Here is a 26,211-nt window from a genome sequence, read left to right as displayed (position 1 = left end):
GAGGGCTACAGGAAGGCGTCTGCCTCCCTGTAGCCGAAGACCAAGGGTGGAGCTGGAGGTGGGCCCCCTCCCATCCCACACTCACCTGAGACCAGTTCCCCACAGCCCAGGTGGCCGGACAGGGCACATGGCGGTTGCAAGGGGTTTCAGTAGGGGGCTGGGGAAGGTGTTCACAAGCGGGTGGCTCCAAGGCACTCTGCTCATCCAGCCCCACACTGCGGATGCAGAGCACGGCCCGGCGGGAGAGGCCCCCAGACCCGCAGGAGCTGGAGCACAGCTGCCACTCACCTGCCCACCACCTGGTGAGGGCACACAGGTGGCATCAGACAGGTGGCCTGCAGGCTCACCAGCAGGGAGGGCCAGGCTGGGCTTCCAGGCCCTTGGGGTTTGGGTAGAGCTGGGACTGAGGCCAGTGGTTGATTCTCCAGAGCTCCAAGCCCAGGTAAGTTTCCTGCCCTCAAAGCCTGGTGACATGGCACAGTCCCTCCGCTCCTGCCACCCTCCCCTCAGGGAAACTGAGCATGACCTGAGGCTTATTTCCACATCCAGGGACCCAAAGAGAAGGACCACAGGTATCCGGGCTGGCCTAGGCTGGGGTGAGGGGTGACCCGGGGTTGGGGCTTCAGCTTTGGGAAGAGAATGAGAGCCCGGTTCCCTCTGCTCCTCCCCGGAGCCTCCAGGGACCCAGATGCAGGGGCCTGTGGCAGACCCAGGATGCCTAGGGGTGGAGAGTTGGCGGGGGATGGGGGCGGGCTCACCTGGCAGGGCACGGCTGCTCGCTGCACTTCCTCTGGCGGTCATCGGGCCGGCCCAGGGGGTCACAGTGCTCCTCGTCCACGGGCCCTGCCTGCTGCTCCGAGCAGTACACACTCTGCCTCTGCACACCTAGGGGCCATGGGGCTCAGCCTGGGACTGGCACCCAGGTGCCCACCGCCCAAGACCCAAAGACACCGTCTCTGCCAGAACCCTCCCAGAACAGCGCCTTACTGCCCATGTCAGGATGAAGGCAGACCTCCACCATCGCCTCCTCGCTGTCCTCCTGGTTCTCACCCACCCCCTCTCCTATGTAGCCTCCCCTCTGACTGCCCCTGGAGGGGTGGCACAGAGTGTGGAGGTTTAGTGGGTTGGGTGCCCAGACCCTCTACTTCCTAGCTGAGATGCCTGGGCAGCTCATTTGGCCTCTCTGAACCTCAGAGTCCTCCTCTGTAAAGTGGGAGCAACAATCCTGTCTCCTCCAAGCCCTGGAGGGGGGACTGCGTATATTCTTGCATGTGCAGGCTCGGCCCGTGCCCGGCACATCCTAAGAGCTCAATCCATGCCAGCTGCTGCTAGCATGCAAACCCAGCCGTGGCTCCTGCCACCCTCCCCTCAGGGAAACTGAGCGTCACCTGAGGCCTATTTCCACATCCAGGGACCCAAAGAGGAGGACCACAAGTGTCCAGGCTGGCCCAGGCTGGGGTGAGGGGTGACCGGGGGCTGGGGCTTCAGCCTTGGGAGGAGAATGAAAGCCCGGCTCCCTCTGCTCCTTCCTGGGGCTGGCTTGGGTGATGAGGCGGGTGAAGGGCATGGGGCCAGGTGGCGTGGGATGAAGTCAGCCTCATTGAAGAGCTCGTGGCTGGAGGAGCCGCTGCCTGAGCCTTCAGGGCCCAGTGTGTCCAGGGGCCACCGAAACACCATCCCACCATCCACACCATTCCCAATGGCTCAGAGAACGTCTGGACAAGAAATGGGGCATCAAGGGGCAGCCCCTGCTCTCCATCCCCACACCAGCCTTGGCACTGCTCCTGTCCTTTACATCCTCTGCCACTGCCCACCCTGGGGACTTTGCACAGCCACGGTCCTCACCTTGGACACTCACTTCCATACTGCCTGTTAAGGCCCAGCTGCAGGACCCCCTCTGTTGGTGGCTCTCCCTTCTCTGCTCCACCCCCTGCCCCGTGGTCCCGAGCAAGTTGTCCCTCCCCTGAGCTGCCAGTCCCACATCCATCCCCCTCTTTCCTCACCAACAGATTCTGATTTTGTTCAAGGCAGCAATGAGACCTGCTGAAAACACACCCCACTGCCGCTCCCTTGCAACTAGGGGGTCTGGGACATAGTCCTGGCTCGGGAGAAAAAGACACAAGCCCCTCACTGGGAGTCAGCCCTTTCCCCTCTCCTTCTTCCTGTCCAGAACACTGCAAGAGCCCTGGAAGGGAGGACACCATCTGTGGCTAGCAGGAGTGGAGGGGAGGCTGCTATGGCAAGGACGGTGTGGCTGAGGGCCAGTCAGCTCCAGGTGCTGCCAGCTTGGACTGTGCACCTGGGACTTCCTGCCTGAGACAAAGAACCCCTGCCTGTTCCAGCCACCATGGGGCACTTGCCTCTGCAGATGATCCCAAGAGGTCCACCTGCGAAGCAGCCAATTTGCTGAAGGACAATTCCCCAAATGTCTAGTGCTGCAAATGTATTTGTTGGCTTTCATGTTTGTCCAATTAAAGACACCTGTATCAGGCCAGGCGCAGTGGCTCACGCCTGTAATCCCAGCACTATGGGAGGCCACGGCAGGCGAATCACCTGAGGACAGGAGTTCAAGACCAGCCTGGCCAACATGGTGAAACCCCATCTCTACTAATAATAAAAAATTAGCTGGGCATGGTGGCATGTGCCTGTAAATCCCAGCTACTCGGGAGGCTGAGGAAGGAGAATCACTGGAACCTGGGAGGCGGAGGCTACAGTGAGCCGAGATCGCGCCATTGCACTCTAGCCTGGGCGACAGAGTGAGACTCCCTCTCAAATAAAATAAAATAAAATAAATTTAAAATAAAATAAAACAAAATAAAGACAGCTGTATTACATAAAGTGGGTTTCCTAGCTTTGGAAGGTACTGCCCAGTTCTCCATTTTAATTTTGTCATCATAATAACAATTGAAGGAATGCTCAAATGTCTGTATGTCAGATTCTTGATTCTGAGACCCTGAGGATACTGAGTGTCAACGATGCGAAGACTAAGGGGAAAAGGGGAGGACTAAGAGACAAAGGGGGAGACTAAGGTGTGGGGAGACCAAGGAGCGGCGGGGGAGATCGAGCGGGGGGAGGAAGACCGAGGGGCATGGGGGGGACTGGGGGGCTGGGGGGAGACCGAGGGAAATGGGAGGGAGACTGAGGGGTATGGGAAGAGACTGAGGGGTATGGGAAGAGACTGAGAGGCAGAGCGGAGACTGAGGAGTATGGGAGGAGACAAAAACACAGAGAAAGGGGACTGAGGAGCACAGGGGGAGACAGGGAAATACAGTGAGGAAGAGTCAGAGTTAATGAAATTGCCCTACTTTTTATAAATAGTTCAGGGAAATAAGTCAGTGTGGTGAGGGGCCACTGGACTGGTCTCCAGGATGCAGCAGAAATGCAGGCACAAGACCTGCCAGAGCTGAGGAAGGACAAAATCAAGGGGGAGCTGTGTCCCCTGGAGGGAGAATGCCAAGAGCTGGAGCACACTGAGCACGCGCCGCGAGCCAGCACCCACCTGCGTCATCCATTTACCCTCCCAGCGGGCCTGGGACACGGGGCAGTTGCTAGCCTTATCTCGCAGATGGGGAACTGAGGCTCAGAGAAGCAAACTTCTAAACCCATGGTGGCCCAGCAGTGAGCTGGGAGCTGAAGCCAGTGTCCCTGACCAGAGATGAAGCCCCTGCTGGCGGGGCTGTGCCTCCCCACTTCTCACCTCTGCCGCAGGTGACTGTGCACTTGGTCCAGGGCCCATAGTGCCAGGAGAACTCGGGCGGCGGGACCTCGCCGTGGCCACCTGCCTCCCTGTGGATGGTGTACTCGTAGTGCACCCCGGGGTTGCTCTCCTGGAACAGCAGCTGGGTGGGCAGGCGGGGGCCCATGAGCACGAGGTGCCTTCTCCGTCCACCCAGTCCTAAAGGAGCTGACCGCAGCCACCTCTGTGAACTGCAGCTACACGATTCGGACATTTTAAAGATGGGGAAACCGAGGTAGAGGCCGCAGCAGGAGGGCCTGGCTCAGAGCCAGGCTCTGTGACTGACCCAGGGCTCACTACTCCAGGACCAGGCCTGCCATGGGGGGTGCTGGGCCTGGGGACTCTGCCTCTGCTCCCCCCGCCTGGGCCTCAGGAGGCAGGCACCTGGATCCAGACAGGCTCCTTGGTGGGACCTGGGGACGTGAGGTTCTCCCAGTTGCCCCTGCGTGCGTATGTGAAGGTGGTCCCTGCCACCTGGTAGTCCCCGTTCCACTGGATGGTCCAGCCACCATTGAGGAAGTACTTCTCTGGGTCCTCGCTCCGCAGTGCCAGGAAGTTGGCAGCCTCGGCCACCTCCTGGATGCGGATCTCGCGTGCGCCGGCTGGGATCAGCCCCACGTCCACATACCCTGTCAGCCAAGGGTTGCGCATAGGTTGTGCCCGGGGTGAGAAGGTTGCTTATCCCAGCCTGCTCCCCTCATGTCTCTCCCCACTTGCCTCCGCCTGCTGATGCCAAAGATTTCGCCATTAGCTTTAAAGTCTGAGCTCCCCAAATTGCTCGGATCTGTCTTGGGTCACCAAAACCTCGCAGAGGTGCCACAAATCCTGACCCTGTGGCCATGCCCCGTCACTCCTCTCTTGGGGACCTAAACTGGTCTCATCATAAGGCTGGATCCATCTCCTACTCTAAGGGCCAGCTGGCATCTTCTTTCTAAAAAAACCAAAGTGCCCAGGCCTTTCTCCTGGGACACCCTCCTCATCCCCACGCGGCCTGCTTTTATTCATTCACTTCCGTCACACCCATCATGTGCCGGGCACTACTCTCATCACTTCACGTGTGTAAGCTCATGGGTAACGGCCCTATAGCATAGGTACTGTTGTCATCCCCATTTTACAGATGAGCAAAGTGAGGCACACAGGGATAGTAATGTGCATGAGCTTCCTGCTGGGATATGAGCAGCCTCCAGGGCCAGTGCTTTATCCACCACACTGCACTGCATCTCTGGGATGAAATCTAAGCTTCTCAGCCTGGCACTCAAGGCCCCATAGCTGGCCCTGCCTTCCCTTCTTGCCTCCAGGTTCTGGCACAAGCTCTTTCCTCCATTTGGAATGCCCTTTCCATCTCTTCTGAGTTTTATGATTCAGCTCAACTTCCGCCTCCTACAGGAAACCTTCCCTGACTTCCCCAGGCCAGGACCTTCTTCCTCAGTGCTCCCACAGCCCTCTGGGCCTCCCTCCACTGCACTAGTCACACCAGAAGGTTCTGTTCCCCTGCGGGACTGAGCGCTTCACCTGCATGTCCCCATCACCTAGCACACAGTCAGTACTTGAGCAATGTGTGCAAAACAGACCGGAGGTGAGGGCACGGAGCTGGGGTCTGAGAAGCTTCACGAGGAGACTACCATTCTTTGAAAGGCCCAGGGGCCACACACAAGCCGGGTCTCTGGGACAGGAGGACTCCCCATGGGGACAGGTCTCTGCACGGGGGCCAGGGGTCCCCTGACTCCTGCAAGAATCCACCCCAGCAAGGCTTCCCTGCTTAGCCATCTCTAGGCTGGGTGGGGGCCACCAGGCCAAGGACAGGGGCCCGGGGGGAGATGGGGAAGGGGCCACCAGGTGAAGAGCACACCCCTCCCCACAGCGGTCCCACCCCATACCCAGGCCCTCGGCCTCCTCGAAGGTCCCGCTCACGGTGTGGCAGGTGGAGCCGTTGCCGTGGCACACGCCACAGCGGTCCTCCATAGCGCCAGAGTCAATCTCGAAGTCACAGCCCACGTTCTGCAACACACGAGGAGGGGAGGCCCCTGGTGCTGGTGGCCAGCCCTCTGTGGCCACAGCCCCGGGGGCCAGCCAGGGTCAGGAGGAGAAACTGGGAGTGGGGATCGGGAGGCCTCTCTCTGGCCCTGCCCCACCCCAGCTGTGCCTCTGACCCAGGTGAACTTCTCTACCTCCCTAAGCCTCAGTTTCCTCAGATGTGAGACGGGGAGACCCACCCCTCCCTTAAAGGCATGTCGTGAGCATCACAAGAGACAAGAGAAGGGAAGAGTTCTGCAAAGCCCGGGGGCAGGCAGGGGATCTGACATGCCACGGGCTCCTGACCAGCGCGTGCAGGGAATTTCAACGTCAAAGGCACTGGGGGTTGGCACCTCCCTGCTGGTCCTCCTCGGAGCCCAGGCCTTGATACCCCAGAGGCTTAGAGGGCAAGAAGCAGGGACAAGTAGGTGGCTGGGGACATGGGCAAAGAGGAGAGGCCATTGTTGTTATTAAAAATAATAGAAATTGTTACCAAACACTGAGGGCTGCTCTTCGCGGCTCAGAGCCCTTCGTGTCACCTGTGCCACCTCATTTAATCCCTTCTATCAGGGAGCAAACCACTGCCTGGGGTCAGCCAGCCAGCAAGAGGTCAAGCCACTGCCTGGGCTCCGGTTTCCTGGCTGGGGCGGTGCTGGTGCAGGCATCCAAGGAGACACAGGGGGGCGAGGCCTGACTGGGAGGGTCCCCAGTGCCAGGAGGCGTGGTAGGGGCTTTGCCTTAGAGGTCATAGAGGGTAGAGGCTGGGAAGCCTGATGGTAGAGCATGGGGAGGGTGGCCCGAGGAGGACCAGGAGGGACCTAGGAGAGAACCTGGGGCCCGCCAGTGGGGCTGGGGGCAGGCAGTGATGGGAGAGCTTCTTCCTAACCAGGCACACCTTACAGATGCCGTTGATGCAGAGGTCCCGGCTGGCCCGGACCTGGTAGCAGGGGGTGCCATCAACCACGGCGTCCCGCAGCTTCTCGGCAAAGTACTCATTCGAGGGCCGGCAGTGCAGCTCGCAGGGGTTCACTGGGGGCCCAAGTAGAAGAGCCATCAGCAACAGCTGGGGCAGGAGTATGGAGGCCACCAGGAAGACCCCTCCATGACACACATCCATAGCAGGCTGGAGGCTCCCAAGCAGCACCAACATGCTGGAGACTCCGGCTGGGCTGGTAGCTATCTGCAAGGCTGCGGACTGGGGAGCTAGGGGTGAGCAGCAGCCCCAGGGGACAGTGGGAGCGGCCCAGGCTTAGGGTGGAGACTGGGCCTCCTGCTTGCATCACAGGGTAACCTTGGACCCACATCCCCCCTGCCCTCTGAGCCTCAGTGTCTCCATGGGAGGCAGCACTCACCGTCATTGACCACGGGCACCCATGTGTGCAGCTGGCCCTTGTAGAGCATAGCGTCAAAGTGACTGCACTGGACGTGGCGGAAGGAGGGGCGGCCAGCGGGGCAGGCCTGCAGGTTGCAGAGGCGGAAGCGCTTCCGCTCACCCACACAGTATCTGCCTTTGTATTTGGGCCTGTGGGGAGAACCGGGGTGGGCCCCAGTGAGGGCCCAGTGAGTGCTGCTGCATGGCCACAGCCCAGAGCAAGCAGCTTCCTCCTGCACCCACACCCCGAGATCCCTGCCACCCAGCTTTGTGCACGCTGCTCCCCTCCCTTGGGCTGCCCACCCTCTGGCCCAGACACACCCTCCCTGTTTGTAACGACCTGCAGGGAGGTGGCAGCAGGAGGCCTGAGCTCTGCCCCCAACCTGCTGTGTGACCGTGGGCAAGTCTTCGGCCACCCTCTGGGCCTCAGTTTCCTCATGTATAAAGTGGGGTTGGGGCTGCCTCTGCAGAGGGCTGTTGAGAAGCTGGGACAAGCTGCAGGCATGACTGGCACTGGCTGGAGGGACTGCTCCGAGTCTCCAGCCTACGACACCAGCATCCTAACAAGCCCTTGAGTCCTCAGCCTTCCTCCTGGTGGCAGTACCCCCAGCCCAGGTCTAAAGGAAGCGCCCAGGGCCCCAGCCAGCTGAAAGGTCTGACTGAGCACAGCTCCTGAAATCCTCCGCATCTAGGCCAGGGTGGCTGGCCCCCACCCAGCTCAGACCTGAAGGCCAGGAGGCAGGGAGGGGCACAGGCCAGTCTTGGGTAGGTAAGTGCAGGGCCCTGGGTGGGGCTGGCTGTGAACCCCATGCCTGCCCCGGGTGGCCTCCTGAAGTGAAGATCAGCCAGGTAGTGCCTCGGTCTACAGTACCACTGGCCTGTGCGTCTCACCAGATCTTCACACCTCCCCGTTTAGATGGGGAAACAGAGGCCCAGAAAGGTGAAGTCACTCACCTCAGGCCACCCCTTCAGTACTGTCCCATCCTCCCAGCTGCTCTGTCTCATCTCAGACCCTTGTTGTGCCTCTGAGGCCACCAAGCCACTCCTGCTGAGTGCCCACTACAGATGAGCTGCAGGGCTGAGGGCCTGGCCTGCGTAAACTGCATTTGCCCCTGACTACAGCTTTACTGGATGGGCGTCGCTATTATACAGATGGGGAAACGGAGGCCCAGAGAAGGGGTGAAGAGGGGATTCGAACCCTGAGCCATCTAAGGTCCGGGGCCCATGCTCTTCCCCACTGCCCTCTCCTGCCTCCTTCCAGCCAGCAACTGCTTTGCCATGTGGCCTCTGATGCGTCTCTCCAGTCTCTGGACCTCAGTGTCCCCTCTCTGCAAAGGGGTCAGCAGTGGGGATCCTGTCAGCCCCCAGAACACTCCTTGAAAGTGACTCAAGGTGGCCTGGACACTCGGACTGACCATTATCAGGACACTTCCAAGAGCCAGGGGCTGGGACAGAACCAAGCTCCTGCAATCGGCTGACTGTCTGGGTCCCTCTGTCCCATTGCCCAGGGCACTCTGGGCCCCACACTCACGTAGGCTGCGTGCACTGCCGCTCAGCGCTCTGTACGCCCACGCCACAGCTCCGCGAGCAGACGGACCAGGCGCTCCAGCCAGACCAGCCACCATCCACGGCCTCGGGCCGGAAGCCCACAGGTACACACTCCCCATTGAGACACCACTACCGAGACAGATGGAGGTAGAGCCAACCCCCCCCCAAGCCTATCCAGTCATCCTCACCCTAGTGAGAACAAGGTGGGTGGGAAGGCTGCGAAAGGCACAGAGGGGAAGGATGGAAGGTGAGACAGGCCCCCTCGCAATCATCACAATCATCTGTGACCCAGGCCACAGGGAGGAGCTGAGCGGGGAGTAAAACAGCCCACGTGCTGACTCAGCTGAAGACACCCTGGGGAATCACGGAATCAAGTCCTGGCCCCAGTGCCTCCACTTTGCAGGCGGGGGCTTGGGCTGCAGAGAGTGCGGGGCTCTACTACAAGCACAAGCAAGACTGTGAGCCGGGGCTGACCCCAGGGCCCGGTCACAGTAGGAGGTCTGGCATTCACACACCCACCGCCGGGACTAGGGACATCCCCTACCTTGTTCTCCCCACACCGGGTGCCGTCCACGGCTGCATCCAGCTTGGAGTGACAGGTGGTCCCCACAGAGCACCAGAGTGTGTGGCAGACATTCTGCAAGGAGGAGGGCATGGGCCATACCCTCACACCCTACCCAGTGCTGCCACCCACCCTGCCCCCCTCCCTGTCCCCAAGGGTCCCCTGGGCACCCCTCCACATGGCAGGGGCCCACAGACCCCCAGAGGTCCCTTCTTGTGTGTCTGCTCCCACCTTCCTCCCCTGACCATGTGGTGGTGTGGGGAGCCCGGGGCTGCGCTGCTCAGAGCGGTCCCCAGCTGTCCACACCTCTCCTGGCCCAGCCCCTCCTCCGGAATCACTCCCGTTAGAAGATCACTTCAGGTGATCTCCGCCAGGATAAACAGACCCTCCCCACAGGGCTTCCTTTTCCCTCTTATAAGCCAGCTCCAGAGAGGCGAAGGGACTTGTCTGAAGGGTCACAGTTGGTCCATGGTTGACCCAGAATTCAGAGCTGGGTCTGTAGCCGCCCATTCCTGGCCTCTCCCACAGGCCACTTGATGTCTCACAGTGTCACTCGGGGGCGCAGCCCAGGCCAGGCGAGGTTCCTCCCAGGCTGGCATCCACGGGCTGGTGAGAGCTGTCCCCTGAGCCCTCCTGCCGGGTCCCCACACCCCCACACCCACAGCGGCCCCACTCACATCCATGTCCTCGCAGAAGGCAGAGTAGGCCCCGTACTGGAGGCGGCACTGGTGGCTCACATCATAGAGGACACCAGGGGGAACCGAGGGGAAGTCGATGATGTCCTTGGCAGGAGGGTCGTCCAGGCACAGGCCCCACCCACGGCTAGAGATGGGACGGGAGGATGGAGTGGGGTGCAGCCTGTGAGACCCATCGGAGAAGCCTCGGTGGGGCCGGGAGAGGAGGAGAGGTGGGAGGGGGCACAGAGCCCTGCAACTGTAGGAAACTCCAGCCTCCCTGCTCGGCTCAGCCGATCCTCCACCTGCAGCCGGCAGCACAGGCCCTCCCGGCCTCTCTCATCTCACCTCCTAGGCACTCCAGCTGGCTAAACAACCCCAACCCCAATCCCAGGCCTCTGCACACGCTGCCAGGGCCCCTCCCTCAGAAGGCCTCCTGGACCGCCAAGCCGTCATGTGGCCCTGCTCTCCGACCCTGCAGCCTCCGTGTCTGAGCCCAGACCCTGGAGCCAGGTCCGACGAGGATCCGGAGAACATCACATCACAGTTGACACAACAGAGCCTCCAACGGCCCCACCCAGGCAGAGACCTCGGGTCATCTGTGGAAGGGCGAGGTCTGGAAAGTAGCCTCTCCCCTGGGAGAGAACCCAGGGCAGTCGTGCCTGTCCCATTTCCCCTACCCCCTGACAGGGCTGGCCTCCGGCCTCTGTCATACCCTATCTACTCCTGCTTTCCTCCAGCTGGCATTCCCTGGCAGCGGTGGCAGGGAAACTGGCAGACACAAGCAGGTGCCATCTGTATCCACCACATACTCCTGCTGCTGTGGTGTGGCAAAGACAAGGCTGCCCAGACACAACACCATGAGGCAGGGAGCACGGAAGCAGGGACCCTGGGGAGGGCGGCCCAGGCCCTTCTGGCACCCGGCTCTGCCCCTGCCTCACTCTGTACAACCCTCAGGCATGCCATTGCTTCTGGGACCAGTGACCAGCCTGCTGCCCCTGCTGGACCGTAGGCAGGCACCACTATAGCTTAGCAACAGGAGTGCCCTGGCATGCTGACCACCCTGCCCACGGCTCATTGCTGTCCTGGAGGAAGTGGAGGAAGGTTTGGGGCCTTCTGGGGGCAGCAGTGGCTGGGGAGAATTGAGCCACGCAGACATGCAGGGCTGGGGATGACCCAGGCAGCCACGACTTGGGCAGAAGCAATGGAGGGAGGCAGGACCTGTGGGAACTGGGGCCTCTAGCCAGGCAGAGGAGATGGGGACGCACAAACCCTCCAGTTCTCCAGTCTGGGTGGCCTGAGGGCAGGTGGCGCCAGGACAGAGGGCCAGGATGAGCATACAGTCCTGATTGGGACAGGCGGGGGGTCGCACAAGGAAAAAGGGCAAAGGTGATGGATTCTGGAGTCCAGCAGGGAGAGAAAGAGACACTCCGAGATGTGGAGAGGCTGGGAAAACACGAAAGGGTCAGGAAACAGGGCCAAGACTGCTGAAGGCAGGTGTGGAGAGAGGCTGGGAGGCTGGATCAGACCATAGAATCCTGAAGCCCAGATTTCAGAGGAGGGGGCCTGGCAGCTGGGAGACCCAGGGTGGAGTGGGTGTCTGCATGGTCTCCTAAGTCCCCTGACCAGTGACAGGCCCCTGGCCCTGCCCAGAGCTGCGGAGAAGAAAGCCAAGGTGACCAGACTTCTACTGCGAACCCTGGAATCCTCCTGGAATCACCCAGACTGCCCATGCTGGCTGGAAACAGATCCTCTAACATGGGCGTTGGCAGATGAGCAGCTGCTGGATGCAGTCCTAGTGCCCAAGATGACCACGTGCCAGGCTGGTCCAGGGTGCTGGGGGCATACCCTCTCCTTTGCTCCTCACAACATCCTGGGCAGACTCTACCATCATCTCCCCTCATGCACGCAGGGCCCATAGGTCACTGGCCCCGGGTCGCATAAGAGAGATGTGATGGCCAGGATCTGAAGCCAGGCCCAGGTTGCCTGCACCAGGCTGTGTCTACTCACTGGGCTGCCCCCAGTGCAGGGCTCCTCCCACTCAACCACGAGCCTGGCCTCAAATACTTCACCCCAAATACAAGTTCAAAACCATGGCAGCCGAGGCCTGGAGGGGAGAAAGGAGTGTCCCAAGTGCTCCTGTGGCTTGGGGCTCCCTGAGCCTCCCTGAGCCTCTACCCCAGGCTGAGTGTCAGCAGGGGGTGGTGGGTTCAGCTGGCCCTGGGCTCCCTCCTTCCCACTAGCATTCCGTGGCCCGAGGAGGTAGACTGGGGGCTCACACATCCCAGCCAGGGGGTCCTCTGACCCAGGGGCTGAGGGGTCCAATGCGCCTCATCCCAGCACCAACAGTCCCTGGGCTGCAGCCCAGCCCTTCTGCTTCCTGGCTGCCCCAGTGCTGACTCGCTGCTCATGTGGCTCCTGAGGGCCTGCTGTTGGGCGGCTGAAGCCACAACAACCTCTCAGCCCACCCTGGGTGTGTGGGAGAAGTCGGGAGCATGAGGCGACCCTCACAGAATCCACTGCCAGAAACAGGCCGAGGTGCTGTCTTGGGAGTCAGAAACCCAAGTTCTACTCTTTGCCTGGCTGTAGATGCTGTGTGGCCTTGGGCCTTCACGTCCTCATCTACAAGAGGCTGATCCCAAGCTACAGGGGTATAAATAGCAGTGTCTTCTTGGGAAAAATCATGCAGGTGGCCGGCAGCCAGCCCTTCCTTCCTCTGGCAGGCTCACTGCCAGGTCCTCTGCGCTGCTGACACACCCGGATCCCCAAACCCGTCAGCCCTTCCCCTCCACGCCCCTCCTTAAGCTAATTATAGCGGGGCTGGGCAGTCCCACAAGAGGTCAAAGCAGACAGTAGGTGACTCCGGTCAGAAGCCTCACTCTCACCTTGAGACTGCAAAGAACTGCCCACCACTGACAGGAGAGACCTGTGGGCCCGCTCCCCTGGCCACCCCGGGATCTGGTCATGGAGTCACTGAATGGGGGTGGGGTGAAGGACCCCACATGTGACCCAGCCTGCCTCTCTCCCCGTAGAAAAGCTGGCTTTGAGGAAAGCAGGGACCAGGGCCTCCCCTCCTCCCCACCCGGGTTCAAGTTGACACTGGTGAAATGCTGTGACCTCTCCCCAGAGTCCCTTAAAGCACCTGTCAGCCCGGAAAGGTTCTTAGAGTTCTTCAGGTCAACCCTCTTGGACAAGCTCCAGAAGCTACCCTCCAGCACCCCCCCCACCACCTCCTGAGGGTCCTTCTGCCCCACCCTACACTCGCATGGCCCCGGCCTCTGCCCAGCCTGCCCTCCACTTACAGCAGCACCCTTCTTCCTCGGGGTGGAAGTCGGCCTGTAGAAGGCAGGCTCCTTCTCCGAATCACTGTTCCTGACCCCAGGAGGGCTTGGTGCCCCTCTCCCCATTCCTACAGACCCACGAGGACTGCGTGCCTCAGTCCCAATCATCCCCAACTGTCATCTGTCCATCTCCCCCCAGTGTGAGGGCCTGGAGGACAGGCACCTGGAGGTCTGTCTCCTTTACCACGGTCCCCACACACAGGGCCCGATGGACATGGAGTCTGTGGACACAGCAAGAACGAGTTTGGATTCAGCCCTGTGGGTCTGCCTGGCTGGATAAGCATCTACATGCAGGAAGCCAAGGGAATTCAGGACCAGCCAGGATGAGAGGGTGGTCTGTGAGTGCCTCTGAGACGCCCTCAAGTCCTAGAAACACTGCCTGACCGTTTGGCACTTTGGTGAATCTCATTCTGTCCCCCAGCCTGCATGGGTGGGGCCCATCCTCTCTCTCCTGTCCCACCCCCAGCAAGGAGGCCAAATGCTGCAGGCTGGGAGACAGGCTGCTGCCACCCTCCCCACCTCTGCACACCCTCTTCCTTCCACCTCCTGGGCTTTGGGAGTGCCCTGTTGCCTGACTCCCAGGATGCAAAGGTGAAAGTGTGAAAGGACCTTGGGAAGAAGGGGTTCTTCTTCCCCCCAAACACCCCTCCATTGGGAAGGCACGTATTGCTCTGCTTCTGTCTGGCTCTCCCCAGTGCCAAGGCTCTGGGAGGCCCCAGCTGGCTCTGACTCTCACCCTGTCCTCCCACCCTCACCCCAGGCCCTGAGCCAAGTCCCTCAAGCATTCCAGCAGCTGAATGAGGACAGAGACTTGTCTGTCTGTCCGTCTGTCCTAGAGCCAGGGTGTTGGGCGGCACCCTGGGTCAGGGCAGCTGGGAAAAAGCCCTGGGGGTGCTGTACGGGCAGCTACTATTCTGATTTTCTGAAGCCATTCTCTCATTCTCTGCCTCTCTCTGGAAGGAGACACACCCTCCTCCCCACCTTCAGGCCACTTCCCTGGTTCAGGTCCATCCCATCTATCACTTGGTAACAGTGGAAGGAATAGTAATGAGCGTGTGTGAAATGCTTACTGTGTGGCAGGCACTGCGCTAACCACTGCACATGTTTTCTCACTTATTCTTCATATTACATGCACAAGGCAGGCCCATCATCATGTCCATTTTTTGAGGCTTAAGGGATAATATAACTTGTCTGCCAACACAGGTGGAAGCCTGGGCCACAGTCTAGGTTCTTTTTTCTCCCCCCAGGATGGTCTTGCTCTGTTGCAGAAGCTGAACTGCAATGGCGTGATCTTGGCTCACTGCAACCTCTGCCTCCCAGGTTCAAGCAATTCTCCTGCCTAGCCTCCCGAGTAGCTGGGATTATAGGCATGCACCACCATGCCCAGCTAATTTTTGTATTTTTAGTAGAGACGGGGTTTCACCATGTTGGCCAGGCTGGTCTCGAACTCCTGACCTCAAGGGATCCGCCTGCTTCAGTCTCCCAAAGTGCTGGGATTACAGGCATGAGCCACCATGCACGGCCAGTCTAACCACCAAAGAAAACTCCTCTCCGCTTCCAATCCCACTCCCCACCCCAGTAATCCCTCTTCCACTGGAGGCCAGCATCCTTGCTCTTACATCCCTAATGGACCTGGTCACATCCCTGCTTAAACCCCACAGTGAGTGGACTTCTAGAAAAACATGGCACATTGAGCAGACAGATTTATCGCTGCTCCCTTCCAAGACTCCACTATGATGACAGTAGAGGAAATAAACAAGGCATAAATCCATAACGGCTGATGATGGGTAATGAAGGATGTCAACAAGATTCTGGAAGCTGGGAAGCAGATGGCCAGGCAGTAGCTGACTTGGTAGAGTGATGAAAGCTGAGAGTCAGATGCCTGCAGGGAGGAACCACTCAGAAGGAGAAGCCTGGAAAGGTTCAGGAATTGTGTTTCCAGGGACCCCTCCGGGCCTTAGGGCCAGGAGGGCTGAAGACAGTGGGGCTGAAAGTCTGTAAGAACTGATCAGACCCTAGATCCCCTCCCCAACCCTGAGTAGCCAAGTGACGGCCACCTGCCACCCAGCAGAGGGCTGGGGATCACTCCCTGGAGAGGGTGAACCAGGAGGCTCTGGCCCAGGAATGCTGGACATACATGAAGGCCCAAGGCAGAAGGACCTACAGAGGAAAGGGGACAAGCAAAAGTCTACACATTGAAGGGTAAGAAACACGCCACGCCCCTTCCCCACTTGGATGCTGGAATGCTGCAGCCAGACATATACTCTCCCAGGAAAAGTCAAGAAGATCCCTTTCGGGAAACTGAATCACTCAGAAAAATGACCTCAGATACTGACATTAGAGGATCTTCCCGAAATAGCCCCGTCCAAACCAGTCCTTCAGCAGTGACTTGGAAAAGTCCTGCCCAAGTCCACAAACTGCACAATGAGTATCTCTGCATCTCCTTGCTATACATGAAATACAGCCAATGCATTTTAAGAAAACTTTTTTTTGAGACAGAGTCTCTCTCTGTTGCCCAGGCTGGAGTACAGTGTCACAATCTCGGTTCACTGCAGCCTCGGCCTCCCGGGTTCAAGCGATTCTCCTGCCTCAGCCTCCTGAGTAACTGCGATTACAGGCACCAGCCACCATGCCTGGCTAACTTTTTGTATCTTTTTTTTAGTAGAGACAGGGTTTCACCATGTTGGCCAGGCTGGTCTCGAACTACTGACCTCAAGATATCTGCCTGCCTCGGCCTCCCAAAGTGCGGGGATTACAGGTGTGAGCCACTGTGCCTGGCCAAGGAAACTGTTAACATGAAACAAATATATTTTTTTAAAATAACCCAAAGGAAAGAAAAACATTTCAGGGAACAGAAGAAAAAAGTCAAATCTATGTAAGTAATAACCTCACAGAGATAAGAGAACATATTGTACCCATGAAACAAGAATAGGATCAAAAGGTGCACAGGTTGAGCATCTCCAATCCCAAAATCCAAATGCTCCAAAATCCAAAACTTTTGAGCACTAACGTGATGCTCAGAGGAAATGATCTTTGGAGCACTTCAGATTTTGGACTTTCAGACTGGGGATTCTGAACTGCTAAGTATAATGCAAATACTCAAACAAAAAAAATCCAAAATCTAAAACACTTCTGGCCCTAAGTATTTCAGATATGAGACACGCAATGTGTATTTAGTGAATGAGAAAGTTTAAGAAATTAAAAGTACAATAAAAAAATGAAAATGTTAATAGAAAGATTATAAAGTAAAGATAAATCAGATGCCTCCTAGAAAATAGAAAGAGGTGGCTGGGCACGCTGGCTCACGACGGTAATCCCAGAACTTTAGGAGGCTGAGGGAGGAGTCCAGAAGTTCAAGCCCAGCCTGAGCAACATGGCAAAACCCCATCTCTAGAAAAAATTAAAAATTAAAAAATTAGCTGGGTGTGGTGGCACACACCTGTTGTCCCAGCTACTCGGGATGCTGAGGCAAGAGGATCATTTGCGCCTGGGAGCTCAAGGCTGCAGTGAGCCATGATTGTGGCACTGCACTCCAGCCTGGGCAACAAAGCGAGACTCAAAGAAAGAAAGAAAGATGAGAGAGAGAGAGAAAGGGAGGGAGGGAGGGAGAGAGAGAGGAGGTAGGGAGGAAGGGAGGATAGAAAAGAAAAGAAAATAGAGATGAAAAAGTGTAAAATGTTTAAAAATAAGAAAGTGAGAGAATAGCTGAATATTAAGGGTTCCAGAAAGAGAAAATGTGAGAAAGTTATCAAATAAATAATACAACAACAGTTCAAGAACTGAAGGGCACAAGTTTCTAGATTAAAACAGTCCAATGAGTGCTCCCTCAAATTAAAATAGACCAAGGCATATATTGTAAAATTTAAAATCACCAAAAAGAGAAAGACAGAGAGTCCTAAAAGCTTCCAGATTTTTTAAAAGGTCACATTCAAATCACAATGGTATGGGACCTCTTCAGAGCAATGTTGGAAACTAGAAGACAACAGAAAAATGCCTTCAACATTCTGAAGAAGAGTCACTTCCAACCCAGAAGTTGATACCAAATCAAAATATCAATCAGATGTGAGGGAAGAATAAAGACACTTTGAGACGGGCAAACCATTTACCTCCATGCACTCTTTCTCAGAAAGCTGCTTGAGGATGTGCTCCACCAAAACAAATTAAAAAAAAAAAAAGGTACCTCCCCATAAAAAAAGTAGCATGGGATCCAAGAAACAGGAAGACCCTCCATGAATACTTTGGGGCAGGCCTAGAAAGCATCCAGTCTAAACTGGAGGACAGAGGGAAGTTTGGAGGAGGGTCCAAGAAAGAAGGGAACTGCTGGATTATCTGGTAGGGATTACCTTTGGGAAAACTGGATTAAGAGACATCTTTTAAAACTATTAAAGGATCTGGAAGGCCTGGAGAAGCAATGAAAACCAAGCAAATAAAAAACTTGTTCTTAAAAAGAAATGCCATCTAGATGGGGTGCGGTGGCTCTCACCTGTAATCCCAGCACTTTGGGAGGCCAAGGTGGTGAATCACTTGAGGTCATGAGTTCGAGACCAGCCTGGCCAACATGCAAACCCCGTCTCTACTAAAAATACAAACACTAGCTGGGCAGGGGTGGCAGGTGCCTGTAACCCCAGCTACTTGGGAGGCTGAGGCATGAGAATCACTTGAACCCAGGAGGCAGAGGCTGCAGTGAGCCGAGATTGCGCCACTGTACTCCAGCTGGGGCAACATAGTGAGACTCCCTCTCAAAAAAAAAAAAAGAAAGAAAGAAATGCCATCTTATGATAACACTTAGTTCAGCCATCAAGATTTATAGCCATAATAATGAAAATGAGGAATATGGACTTAATCCAAATATGTTAACACTAAATTGGGATGAAAGGTGAGGGGACAGATGTATGTACAGGAAGTGATGCAAGGGTGCTAAATCCCAACCTTCCAGATAATATCTAAACTGGAAAATCAATAAATGAGTGTCTAGCAATACTTTTTGGAAATAGGAAAGTAAATACAAGAAAAAGCTAACAGTGTTAAGTTTGAAGGTGGTTGCCTAGAAAAAAGCAATGGAGGGTGGGGAGAAGTGGGGCAGGTGTACAATGCTCTGCTGTTGCCATCTTCTGTTTTTTTTTTTTTTTTTGAGAGGGAGCTTTTTTTGCTCTTGTCGCCCAGGCTGGAGTGCAGTGGCGCGATCTGGGCTCACTGCAGCCTCCACCTCCCGGGTTCAAGCAATTCTCCTGCCTCAGGCTCTTGAATAGCTGGGATTACAGGCGTCTGCCACCATGCCCAGCTAATTTTTTGTATTTTTAGTAAAGAGGGGGTTTCATCATGTTGGCCAGGCTGGTCTTGAACTCCTGACCTCAGGTGATCCACCCACTTCGGCCTCCCAAAGAAATGGGATCACAGGCATGAGCCACTGTGTCCGGCTCGCCATCTTGAATTCTTCATATCTTTGACCTTGTGCCTTGTAAGCGAGGTCTATTTATTTTATGATTATTATTATTTTTTGAGATGGAGTCTCACTCTGGCACAGGCTGGAGTGCAGTGGTGCAATTTCGGCTCACTGCAACCTCTGCCTCCTGGGTTCAAGTGATTCTCCTGCCTTAGCCTCCCGAGTAGCTGGGATTACAGGCACCCACCACCACACCCGGCTAATTTTTGTATTTTCAGTAGAGAAGGGGTTTCACCATGTTGGCCAGGCTGGTCTCGAACTCCTGACCTCAAGTGATCCACCCGCCTCAGCCTCCCAAAGTGCTGGGATTACAGGCATAAGCCACCATGCCTGGCCAGTAAGCACGGTCTGATGGGACAAAGGAGCCTGTATCTGAGCAGAGGAGACACAGGCAATGTCTGTGTCCACCATTCCTTGCTGCCCTACTTGCATCTCACATTTACTTTGGTCCATGAGCTCAGAATCTATAATGTGTAGGAGTTCGGTGAGACTCAAAGCAATCAGATGATAAACATGTTATGTCAACAACTGAGTAAGGGACGGGGGGACACTGACAGGCCCAGAGGCTGCATTTTCCATTTGAACCAGACTTACTTCAAATGCAGAAAGAAGACAAATGACCAAGGAGCCCCATCATCCTTTCTTACCCATGTTAACACCCCTGTATTAGCCAATCGCTATGCAGAAAATGAAGACATGGGAAGAAAGAGAACCCCATAGTTCCTTCTCCTGTCAGTCTTTCCTTCCTCACTGGTAAGAAAAGGTAGGCAGCCTGGGTAGAATGTGCACATACCAAGGAGTGAGATGAAACCAGTTGAGATAATTTTATTCTATCTCATCCTCTGGTAAATATGAGCTACAAAAGACGAATTGCATAATTTCAGTGACTCTGCATACAAGTTAATACAGCTGACCTTTGAACAACGTGGATTTGAACTGCACAGGTCCACTTATATGTGGATTTTTTTTCACCTCTGCCACCCCTGAGATCATCCCCTGCCTTTCTCCTCCCTCCTCAGCCTACTCAACATGAAGAGGATGAGGATCCTCTTCCACTTAATGAACAGTGAACATATTTTCTCTTCCTTATGATTTCAATAACATTTGCTTCTCTCTAGCTTACTTTATTGTAAGAATACAGTATATATTATATATAACATACAAAATATGTATTAACTGTTTATGTTATCAGTAAGGCTTCCAGTCAACAGTAGGCTATTAGTAGTTTTGGGCAAGTTGAAAGTTATATGTGGATTTTCAATTGCACAGGAATCAGCACCCCTGACCCCTGAGTTGTTCTGGGGTCAGCTATACTCTTCTATTTGCATTTAAAACTGGCACTGCACAAAATAAAGATGAATGGTACAATTTATGCCAATAATTTAAATTTAAAACTTTTTCTTACTTAGAATATTAAATAGCAAATTTGAAAAAAAAAAAAAAAAAAAGACACCAGAACAGGCCGGGCATGGTGGCTCATGCCTGTAATTCCAGCACTTTGGGAGGCCAAGGTGGGTGGATCACCTGAGGTCACGAGTTCAAGACCAGTCTGGCCAACATGGCAAAACCTCGTTTCTACTAAAAACACAAAAAGTAGCCAGCCATTGTGGCACACGCCTGTAGTCCCAGCTACTCAGGAGGCTGAGGCAGGAGAATCGCTTGAACCCGGGAGGTGGAGGTTGCAGTGAGCCAAGATCATGCCATTGCACTCCAGCCTGGGCAACAGAACGAGACTCTGTCTCAAAAAACAAACAAACAAAAACAACAAAAACACCAGAACAAATGAAGAGAACATGAAAAAAAAGGAGAAAACTTCGTGTTTCAGTTCCTTTAATGGCCCCTTCTTCCTGCCTCTCACTGGACACTGTGGCCGGCCCTCGCCTTCTCCAGCCTCATCTCCTACTCAGCCTTGGCTCCCATAGCCTTGCTCAGGGTTCTGCTCTTCCCTGAAAGCTCTCCCGCTCCTTTACGGCTGCAGGCCTTTCTCAGGCTTCCTCTACCGAGAACACCATTCTTCTCCCTTCTGCACATGTGTGAATTCTCGCTCCTTCTCCAAGTTCAAGCCTCATTACAGGAGGACATTTGGGACGCCAGCACCACATCTTTGCCAGGTGCCCCTCTGCTTCCCTCTACCCCTGCCCTGCAGTATGACTGTCTGCATCTCTCCCAGTAGACCCTGACCTCATGGATCAAGGCATAGGGGCCCAGGGCTGGGGGACTTACTCAAGGAACCTGGTGATGTACTGGCGGCTGCAGCGGGACCAGGTGAGGGGAGCGGCGTCGTACAGGAGCTGTGGAGACATGATGAAAGGTCGTTTCCCAACGGGCTCACAGTCATTGCCGCTTCCGTCATGCTGAATGCCAAAACTGTGTGAGAGCACAGGCCCCAGGGGCGGGTGAGCCGGCGGGAGGCTGCCAGCCTGCCCTCCCCTGGACACCCACGAGGTGCACAGTCCTAGTTCCCAGGGCTGGTTCTGCCACCCAATGGCCACACCCAATGGCCACAGAAAGTCACATTCCCCTCTCTGAGCCTCAGTTTCCTGAATGTAAAATGAGGGTATGACAGCTAGTATGCCAAGGGCTCCTGCTCCAGCCTGAAATGAGAGCCAGGGAACCAGAGCAGCCCTGCCCCTGCCTGGGGGCCGGCCAGCAATGGCAAATCAGGTGGCACAGATGTGGGCCCATGATGGCCCCTGCAAGCTCACTGGCCTCAAGAACAGTTTGACAGCGGTTCCCACTCACAGGTCCTTGTCCCAAGGCTGTGCACTTGAGTTAAGGGATCTGAGCTGCTGTATCACAGAAAAGGTCTCCAGAGACCATCCTTGGGAAGGACACGAGAAAAATTATTTCCTGAGCATCTACTATGTGCCAGGGGCCATGCTAAGCACTTTTCAGAAACACGATCTCACTCAGTTCTCATTATTACCCACAGGGAGGCTCAGAGAGTCTAAGGAACTAGCCAGGGTAACACAGCCAGGAAATTGCAGTACTGTGGCAGGCTGTTCTTTCTGCAGCCATAAGCAGCTTCAAGGTCCTGCAGGCACGGCCATCACCCACGAAACCCGGACGTCTGAATGGATGACCCCAATAGCTCTGACCCACAGAACCCTCTGGGAGCCTGCCTTTGATGGCTTGCTGGACAATCTAAGATGCTGCCATATTCGCCAGCTCAACAGCCCAGGCACAGGTGGCTGGAGGCCTGTGAAGACAGGAGCCTCAGGCAGCAGTGTCAGATGGAGGGAGACTTGGACATCACTGAATCCAAACCCCTCAATCTATGGGAAGCACACAGAGGCCCAGAGAGGGCAGGCACTGGCTCAGACCACAGAGCAAACAGGAACAGGGACGGGGATCGAGAGTAAAAAATACAGCACTGAGGGCAATGGGGAGGGACAGCCAAAGACCTACAATGACTTTCTGGCCCATCACAACTCCCCTTTAAATAAGACTCCCTCCAGGCCAGTCCTAGAGATGCCCAGGCAGGCCTCTCTCCTGCTTTACAGGGAAGCAGCCTGGTTGTGGGGAGGGGACAGTGCAGGGGCAGCACATGGCCAGACAGTCGGGGCTCCTTTTCCAGAGAGCTTCCTTTCCCCTGGACTTTGTGACCCACAGGCTGGATACCCAGTACCCCCAGGCCGCGAGGGTGAAGCTCAGCTCTCAGTGTAGCAATGGGGGCAGGCACAGTACCTGTGCCCGAGCTCGTGGGCTACAGTGAAGGCCAGCGGCAGGCCCGTGTCCTCGTTGATGCTGCAGCTGCGGTGCGGCTGGCACATGCCCGCCACGTGGGACAGGCCCAGGGTCTCACAGGGCCGGTTCATGGCTGCACACAGGTCCTTCCTGCACAGGCAAAGAAGCGGCCTTCAGGCTAACCTGGCCCAGTGCCAGGCCCACCTGAGCTAAGGCCAGGGAAGGGACCCCCCGAATTGATCCCAAGCGAAAAGTATGTCCCTCCCACCATTCTATGACATGAGGCCAGCACAGTGGCCGCTTGGGAAGCAGATGCTCTCATTCACACACAACCCGCTGGGCATCTCTTTGGCCCTGGGGAGCACAGACCTGCACAGAATAATTTTGGTTACTATCCAGCAGGAGTGCTGACAGACGCTGCCAGAGTCCAGCAGAGGGAAAATAACTGCCTCTGGACAGATCAGCAGTTGCCGGAGGTTAGGTGAGGAGGCAGGAAGGTGGCTGTGACTATAAATGGGTAGCACGAGACATTCTTCTGATGGGACAGATCTGTATCTAGACTGTGGTGGTGGGTAGGTGAACCCACAGTGATGAAACTGCAAAGAACTGAATACACACACACACACACACACACACACACACACACACAAAGGGAAGTACGTGTGGAACTGATGAGATCTGAGTAAGTCTGTGGATGGTATCAGTGTCAGTTTCCTGGTTGGGATACTGTGCTCCAGTCATGCAAGATGTTACCACTGGGGGAAAAGGATGAAAGCCATACAGGCCCTCTCTCTGTTATTTCTGACAATAGCATGAAAATCTATAATTATTTCAAAATAAAAAGACCTCCCCAAGTGAGGACAGAATCCAGCCTTGGGCCAAAGGTGAGCAAACTCTCCTCAATGGGGCTCCCTGACAGCATGGCCCCCTCCTCCACCAGGGCTTCTTCCGCAGGGCGGGGAAGCACTTCCCTGAGATGCAGGCTCCCACCCTCCTGCAGCTGGCGGTACCTGGTGAGCAGGATGGCGGTGTCGTGGTGCAGGGGGTGGGCGTCTCCCTTCATGTTGATGCTTTTCTGCCACTTGCAGAAGCTCTTCAGGGTGTTGTCTGCATGGTGCGTGATCTTTAGGTCCTCCTGGGGGCAGAGAGAGTGACTGCTCATGCCTCCCCTGAGTTCCAAGAAGGTCAGGCCCAATTCTCCCTCATACAAAGGCAGGAGACAGAGGCCCAGCAGGGCAGTGGGAGGCCCGCAGGCACCAGTCCAGCTTCCAGCCTGACCACCCCTCCTGTAGGAACCTCCTGCAGGGGACCTGGGACCTGAGAGAGGGTCAGTCAGGAACCAGGGGGTGGCAGGGGACACGGTCCAGGCCAAGGAGGCCTTCACTGTGGCCTTCCATACAGAGCAGCACAGGTCATGGGGCAGGAGGGCTCTGGCAGCCGAAGCCATTGCCGGGCAGCGTGGGACCACATGACCGCTCACCTCCTCATCTTCCAGCAGGACCAGGCGCACAATGGTGATGTGGATGGGGTTCCCAATGCTGGGGTCATGAAACAGGCCAGCCACCTGCCCAAGAGATGGGGGGGTCAGGCTGTCACCAGGATGAAGGATACAAGCAGCCAATGCCCACCCCAACCCACCCGCCCACCCAGGGCAATGCACACCCATGCTCACACACAGGGACACTCACACTGGTGCACACAGGCTGCACAGCGGACAGGCGATGCATGTACACCAATGCATGAGTGTCCCCACACCTCACACACACTGCCCCAATGCGGCAGCAGCAGAACCTAGAGAGGACAACAGGCCTCCAAGGCCCCTTCCCAGAGTTGCAGCCTCTCCTGAGCATCAGTTTGGGATCTGCTTCCAAGTACCAACTCCATGCCCACCCAGCACAAGCGACGGCAGCTTAGACCTCCAAATGCTGGTTTCTTGGCCTGTCTCAGGGCCCTAGTCCTCCAGCTGCCACCGGGCTATGACAGCAATGCCCTCCTGACCTGGGGATGCCAGGATCAGCATCCAGGAGTGCACCCTCCAAACAGGCATAGACCTGGGCAGGCCCCAGAGGGTAGAGTGAGGGTAGGCACGGGCCTATAGAGCCTCCCCACTGCTCTGCTATTCCATCTCCCAGGGCTGACAGCCATGGGGCCAAGGAGGCAGGTGTGCACATCTATCAGAGTCCCCATGGCTACATGGGGCTCCCTACTGAGCCCCAGGATACAGGGCTATCCCCAAAGATGGAAGATAAGCCAAGGTGAGGGGAAATGGGTGGGGAAAGCCATCTGCTCTTTTAAAACTCCCTCAGAACAAAAAAGAGGCCAGCCCATGACTGGGGACAGCTGGCAGGTTCCCAGAGGGCAGGGATGGCAGAACAGGCCAGTTGTGAGTTGGCTTCTAGCAATGCATCAAGAAAAAGAATATTCAAATAGGAAGGGGCCAAACAAACACTGTTAAGAGGGCACCAAAGCCCCTGATTATGGGGATGAATGACACTCTCAGAACCCAAGGTCAGAAATGGGGAAGATAAACAGCAATATCATGTGCCACCATCACCTCCACACACAGGCTGGGAGCCCGGGAGCCCTGAACCACCTTTCTCCAATACAACCAACCAATTTTGCCTCCCAAGTTTTGCCTGACTCTGTCTCTTCTCTCCGTCTCCAACACCACTGCCTCGTCCAGGTTGCCATCATCATTTTGTCTGCTCAGTTGTTGAGGTCTCCTACGAGTGTCCCCATATTCTGTGGCCCCTCCAGACCACCTGCAGCCTAGTGGCTCCACCATTGATCTTTGAAATGCAAACCCCATCATGACATGCCCTTGCCTAAAGCAGTAAGTGGCTCTTCACTGTCCAGGAAAAGGACAGAAGTCCCCAGCCTAGCCAACAGGCCTCTTGGATCTGGTCCCTGCCTTCCTCTCTGACCTCCCTTTGCCTCCCTCTCACTCTCTGACTCCAACCACTCTGTCTTTCTCTTAGAATCCCATGATTCTTCCTAACACAGGGCCTTTGCAGATGCTGTGGCCTCAGCCTGGAACATCTTCCCACCTGTATTCCCCAAGTTACCTCCTATCGTCTCTCCTGCCCTCAACCCCTCGTCATGTCCTTTGGGGAGCTTTTATTTGATCTAACATTCCCAAAGCACTATGAACTTGTCCTTCCTAGCACCTCCCTCCATTGCTCCTTCATAGGCAACAAGGTAATGGTTTCATTAACTAATGTCTGTCTCCCTCACAGGACCACAAGCTCCATGAGGACAGGGTCCAGGTCTATGTGAACTTCCTCTTACAGCCCCAGTGACACATCTTGTACCTGGCACATCATGGGCACTCAAGACGTATTTGTTGAATGAATGAATGTGCCTTGGGTACTTGCTCAGTATTTCCAATGTATTATCTCATTAAAAATAAACAGTGGAGGCTGGGTGTGGTGGCTCACGCCTGTAGTCCCAACACTTTGGGAGGCCAAGGCGGGTGGATCACCTGAGGTCAGGAGTTCGAGACCAGCCTGGCCAAATGGTGAAACCCGTCTCTACTAAAAATACAAAAATTAGCTCGGCATAGTGGCGCATGCCTGTAATCCCAGGCCCCAGGGAGGCTGAGGCAGGAGAATCTCTGGAACCCAGGGAGGCAGAGGCTGCAGTGAGCTGAGATTGTGCCACTGCACTCCGACCTGGGTGACAGAGCAAGACTCCATCTCCAAAAGAAAGAAAGAAAGAGAGAAAGAGAGAGAGAGAAAGAAGAAAGAAAATGGGGTGAAAAGGGACCTGTCTTACTATCCTTGGGACAGACCCACCCAAGCTCTAGGACTCAGGTCTGAGTCTAGCATGGGGAGAA

General features: G+C 55.8%; 1 protein-coding gene across 2 annotated transcripts in view; it reads right to left on the bottom strand.

Moving 5' to 3' along the window:
• The window catches only part of ADAMTS7 (ADAM metallopeptidase with thrombospondin type 1 motif 7), a 52,637-nt gene that overhangs the window by 7,937 nt on the left and 18,489 nt on the right, over positions 1-26,211 (bottom strand). Inside the window, exons 5-18 of one of the 2 annotated variants that reach the window (XM_055277542.2) lie at positions 23,857-23,940; positions 23,387-23,511; positions 22,377-22,526; positions 20,913-21,056; positions 9,909-10,053; positions 9,214-9,306; positions 8,653-8,798; positions 7,102-7,271; positions 6,645-6,778; positions 5,614-5,734; positions 4,121-4,365; positions 3,698-3,839; positions 759-885; positions 86-299 (exon numbers count right to left, since the gene is read on the bottom strand). In XM_055277542.2, coding sequence (XP_055133517.1) covers positions 86-299; positions 759-885; positions 3,698-3,839; positions 4,121-4,365; positions 5,614-5,734; positions 6,645-6,778; positions 7,102-7,271; positions 8,653-8,798; positions 9,214-9,306; positions 9,909-10,053; positions 20,913-21,056; positions 22,377-22,526; positions 23,387-23,511; positions 23,857-23,940 — 2,040 coding nt within the window. The remainder of the gene's footprint in view (positions 1-85; positions 300-758; positions 886-3,697; positions 3,840-4,120; positions 4,366-5,613; positions 5,735-6,644; positions 6,779-7,101; positions 7,272-8,652; positions 8,799-9,213; positions 9,307-9,908; positions 10,054-20,912; positions 21,057-22,376; positions 22,527-23,386; positions 23,512-23,856; positions 23,941-26,211) is intronic. The other variant, XM_063638651.1, reaches the window with a different exon arrangement.

The sequence above is a fragment of the Symphalangus syndactylus genome, chromosome 5 (genome assembly GCF_028878055.3).
Source record: "Symphalangus syndactylus isolate Jambi chromosome 5, NHGRI_mSymSyn1-v2.1_pri, whole genome shotgun sequence".
Lineage (NCBI taxonomy): Eukaryota > Metazoa > Chordata > Mammalia > Primates > Hylobatidae > Symphalangus > Symphalangus syndactylus.
The sequence above is the reverse complement of the archived record's forward strand: the minus strand, read 5'-3'. Positions and strand labels throughout refer to the sequence as shown.